The following is a 5,093-nucleotide window of genomic DNA, read 5'->3' as shown; positions in this document are numbered from 1 at the left end:
GCAAGTGGAAGTCAGTCCCATTAACGGCTTCTGTTTGCTCTCAAGTACACTGTTAAGATCTTTTGCTGCGGGAAAGGGGGAAAGTGGGGGGGGGGAGGTTGGAGAGAGTCGGGAAGGTTTGAGACACCTTCATGCTGAATGGGAGAGCAAGCTGACTAACATTCTGTTTTGTAAGTTATAAATCTTTGACTAGCAAGCTGCTTTGTAAATTAAAAGTCCAAATGTTAAAGCTGGCCAAATGTCAGTTGAAATTATTTGGAATTGTTCCACCAGCAAGAGTCATCATTAAAATTTGTCTCCATCGTTTCAATTTAGGTTTCAATGTGGAGACGGTGGAATATAACAATATCAGCCTCACCATCTGGGATGTCAATAGCCATTGTAAACACAGACCTATGTGGAGACATTATTTCAAGGACACCAAAGGTAAGGATTATCCAGTCCACAGCCTTGGAGCCATTTATATTAAATGTATCTAAAGATGCATGCTTGAACCCAGCCGGTGTGGCTCAGTGGTTGAGTGTCAACCTATGAACCAGGAGGTCACGGTTCGATTCTCAGTCAGGGCACATGCCCGGGTTGTGGGCTCAATCCCCAGTAGGGGGAATGCAGGAGCCAGTCAACCAATGTTTCTCTTCTCTCTCACATTGATATTTCCATCTCTTTCCCTTCCTCTCTTTCTAAAATAAACAAAAAATGTATTTTTAAAAAATGAGAGATTAAAAACCATTTCTTTGTATATTTCTCTGTATATTTTGTATAATCTGGTGAAGGGCTATGATGCTTCTGAAAAAGATAGGTTAGTTGGTGTACAGTACACTTCCTAACTCTCGGGATTATGGATTCTTCCATAGGATTGCTTTCCGTGAAAACACACATGTGAGCAGGGAGAAGCTGTAAGGAGATATAAACAGCTGCCATTTCCAGGTTCAGATGGCTAACATGCTGGTGATTTCTCTCCAGGTGTGATTTTTGTGGTCGATAGTAACGACAGAGAACGGATCAGTGAGGCCCAAGAAGAACTAACCAGATTGTTAATGGAGAATGAGCTCATGGATGCAGTCTTGTTGGTGTTTGCAAATAAACAGGTATGTTGTTGGCTTTCTGAATACTGGAACTGGAATTTACTGCTAGTTGATCACTTAAAACTAATAGATATTTAAATTAGATGTCTGCCTCTCTCTCTCTCCAGTCCCTACCATAACCTCTCCCTCCACCTCCTTTATAGCATATGTCTTATATTCACTCATTCATCCACTCAACAAATATTCATTGAGCATCAAAGTTCCAGTCGTTGTTTTAGGGATTGGCGATAATATCAGTGAACAAGACAGACAGAAGTCTCTGTGTTGATGGAGTTTACATCCCAGTGGGAGGAGAGTCAGTGAGTACATAGTATGTAATGTGTCTGGTGGACGTGTTGTGGAGGAAGGTTAAGCAGAGAAGGGGCAGAATGGATATGGGGAGGGGCCAGGATGCCTCTCTGATAAGATGACATCTGAGCAGAGACCTGAAGTCCAGCAGGAAGGGAGCCTCAGGGTTCCAGGAACAGCAAGGCAGCCAGGGACACTGGAGCAGAGTTGGGGGTGGACAAGGGAGGGAATGATTAGATCTCATGGGGCTCTCACTGAGGAGGAGATGTAATATAAGCTGTAAAAGAGTGGGAGGAGGGCCCGGTGTAGAACAGGACTCGAAGCTGAACTAAGTATGGGAAAGAAGGTGGAATCATGTGCAATGTACCAGCCTGAGATAACGACAGTTACCTTTGGGTATGTTTCCTCCCACTCTCTCCTCTATGAATATATTCATTTTAAAATTGAAATCGTACTGTTTTGACAGTGTTGCATACTGTTTTGTCACTTCAGATTTATCGAAAGCATTTTCTCTTGTCATTCATCTCTTTGTAAACGTGATTTTAAAGGGCGAATGGATCATCATTTACTCAACCAGGACCCTACTGTTAGGTTCGATGTCAGTCCAGAATTTCACTAGTGAACATAGTGGACTTTCAAAAAAAAAAAAGAACAGATTTATTGTTTTAATTATAAAAGCAGAATATGTTCATGACATAAGTATGCAAACAGTTCAGAATATCAAGTGAAGTGAAATACTTAGCCCCACTCCTCAGGGTGAAACATTGTTACATTCCTTACCTCTTTCCAGAGGTAGAACTTTCTATGCCTATATAAGCAGTTAAATGATTATATTCACATTGAAATTGTGGAGATCATAGTCTGCATTCTGTTTGGCAACCTGCCTTTTTCAATTAGCATATCTTTGACCAACCTTCCATATCAATACAACGGATCTACCTTGTTCTGGGGACTCTGACCCCCAGAGAGAGTGAGCTGTTGCAGGATTCTGATAGAAGAATGACTTGATCTGATTTTAATTGACTGTTAAGAATAGACTTGAGGGGAGCCAGAGCAGAAGCAAGGAGACCAATAAGGAAGTTATGTAGGTAATCCAAGTGAGAAATGATGGTGGTGGGGTTAGGGTGTAGCTGTGAAGGTGAGGTGAGAAATGGTCAGATGCTGAATATATTTAGATGGTAGAGTGTGTAGGATTTCCTACTGTGGAGTTGTGAGAGTGAGAGAGAGAGAAAAAATTAAGGATGATTTGAAGGTTTTGGGCCTGAGCATCTGGAAGGCTAGAGTTGCCATCAGCTGAGATAAGTCTGTGGGTTGGGGCAGGTTTGGGGAGAAGAGCATGATATATATATTTTTAAGAGCATGGTATTTCATTATATGAATGCAACATTATAAACTGACTTTTGAATATTCTCTTTCAAGGATGTTCCCAATGCTATGAGCACAGCAGAAATAACAGACAAGCTTGGCTTACAGTCTGTCCGCCGGAGAAACTGGCACATTCAGGCTACCAGCGCCACCAGTGGAGACGGGCTTTACGAAGGCCTGGACTGGCTCTCCAACCAGCTTAAGAACCAGAAGTGACTGGAAGCAATTCATTCCTGTGCATCGTGGCGAAACCAGCGGCTTGTGTGTGTGCAAGGAGCAAGTGTGGATGTGTGGCTGGGCGTGGGGCGGCTTTCTCACACTGTGCCTTGTATCTGCTATAAGAAATCCAGCGTTACATTTTGTACACTACCTCCTATTTCAGTAGCCTTGATGATCATCTCTACAGTTGATGGAGGAATCCTGAGGGCTGTTGGGTGCACAGGAGCCAGAGTGACCTTCATGGTAGAAAGGAGAAGGGTTGCTGGCATGAGGACCAAGGTCATTTGTGAAGCCCTGGACCTGGCGTCTCTGCATACCCAGGACCCTGTTAGACTTTAGAGTCTACGAAAAGGGAGGAACTGGCATTCTTTCCCATCCCTGCCAGAGCTAGATGCTCACTATTCAGTGCTTTCAAGCAAAAGGCGCTTGCTTACCACAGGTTTGAAGTTCAGATTGGAACCTTTCCCTTCAGCTTCAGCCTAGCCCAGACTTCCCGGTGTAACATACTTTATTTCAAGGAGTCAGTGATCTTTTTCACTAGAGTATCCAGACTACATGAACACTAGAGAATTATCCAGTCCTCCCCTTGTGCTAGTTCCTTCCTTGATTTGCATTTTTTTTTTTTTTTGGCCAAAATGGAGGCCATTTTGGGTAGTAACCCAGCATGAGGCTAAAGCTCTTTGCTGGGGCCACAGTTGAGTGAAGGGTCTGGAAAAGAAAGCAAGGTGACAGTCATGTTTGTGTCCTTGCATCACCCTCTCAGGTTTCAGGCTCCTGAGGCTGCTGCTCTCGCTTCTCTGCTCTGTGCTGAATGTTCTACGCTCTCAAAGCAGGAGGTTATGAATTAATCATCACCATGTACAGTATCTCAATCCAACTTCCGGTTTGGGCTAACACCTGTGAGTTATGAGAGTTTGTGAGAGAATCAAGAGGTTAATTTGGGGGACAATATTCCCCTCAACCTCTGGTATCTATTGCCTCTTTGTTAGTGCAAAATTTCGCCCTTCTGGTAATGTCTGGCCTACACAGCTGTCCATGGTACTGACTCCCTCTTCTGGATGGTGGTAATGTCTTACATGGGAACATGCTTTATGTTGTCAAAATGTTAATGAAAATGGCCTGGAGATGGGCTAGGTTCTCTCAGTAGTCTCGAGCTCTTTTGCTCAGACATCTGTTGGCCAAATTTGTACACGTTTCCACTACTTTACCTTTCAAAGTTCCTTTAAAAAAAATCTATTGAGATTACAGGGATGAATTTTAATAAAGGTGAATTTTAAGAAAAGTAAACCTTGTTTATTGATAACAATGAAGTTGATATTACTGGGGAGAACTTGCATACCATAACAAGTGTAGGTGTAATGTTTTTCTTTAAAATGTTGGCTTCAAAGACTGTTCATTGCAATATTGTCAACTAAGTCCAGTTTTGCTTGTTTAACCACAGAGTAATTCCTGAGAAATGTTTAGATTCTATGTTTAAATTGGCTAGGACTGTGTCTTACACTTGTGTATTTATGCTTAGTACAGTGTACTTAGTACAGTGCTAGGCTTCACTGAACACTGTCGATTGGTTGAACAATAAAAAGCTTGCTTTGGAAGGAAGAGAAGGCGGCCATGTACTTCTGAATGTCTTGAACTACTTTAAAATCCCTCCTTTTCTATCTTAGCTGACTTTCTATTGAAAACTCACAGGTCACTTGTACAAAAGACAGCCACAGGGGTACTCTCCTGGCCCTGGGCCTTTAGCAGTACTGGTACTTTCATGACAATTCCAACTGCAGTCTTTGTCTTTCAGTGATTTTGGTGAGTTGGGGTAAGTGGGGACACATTAGTATAGTGGCTTTGAGCAGACACTTGGGCCCCTGATAGCCATATTCACATCCCAGAGGTGTCCCTCACTAGCTGCTGGCCTCAGGCCAGTTACTCTCAGCCTCCTTGTCTCTGAGCCTCAGTTTGCTTAACTGTTAAATGGGAATAATACCTGTTTCAAAGGGTTGTGGGGATTAAATGTCTCAGGCCTTTGTGTGCCTTGCTTTGGTGTTTCTCTGGGGCTATCTTGATGCCCGAGTGTAAACAGCAGTGCTGGCCACAAAGTAATCAGCCTTATTTATAGGAAAAGTGGAGTGGGGTAGGGACTAT

General features: G+C 43.0%; 1 protein-coding gene across 4 annotated transcripts in view; it reads left to right on the top strand.

The window, feature by feature from the left end:
- Positions 1-4,556, top strand: part of LOC102427969 (ADP-ribosylation factor 2-like) — a 7,930-nt gene extending 3,374 nt beyond the window's left edge. For 3 of the 4 annotated variants that reach the window (XM_006092207.3, XM_023756804.1, XM_023756802.1), the window contains 3 exons: positions 316-426; positions 964-1,088; positions 2,793-4,556. In XM_006092207.3, the coding sequence (XP_006092269.1) occupies positions 316-426; positions 964-1,088; positions 2,793-2,954 (398 nt within the window). In that variant the 3' untranslated portion in view covers positions 2,955-4,556. The remainder of the gene's footprint in view (positions 1-315; positions 427-963; positions 1,089-2,792) is intronic. The other variant, XM_023756805.1, reaches the window with a different exon arrangement.
- Positions 4,557-5,093: the final 537 nt, after the last annotated feature.

This window comes from Myotis lucifugus, unplaced genomic scaffold (genome assembly GCF_000147115.1).
Source record: "Myotis lucifugus unplaced genomic scaffold, Myoluc2.0 scaffold_99, whole genome shotgun sequence".
In the NCBI taxonomy this organism is placed as follows: Eukaryota; Metazoa; Chordata; class Mammalia; order Chiroptera; family Vespertilionidae; genus Myotis; species Myotis lucifugus.
Note: the sequence above shows the minus strand (reverse complement) of the source record. Positions and strands in the feature narration are given on the sequence as shown.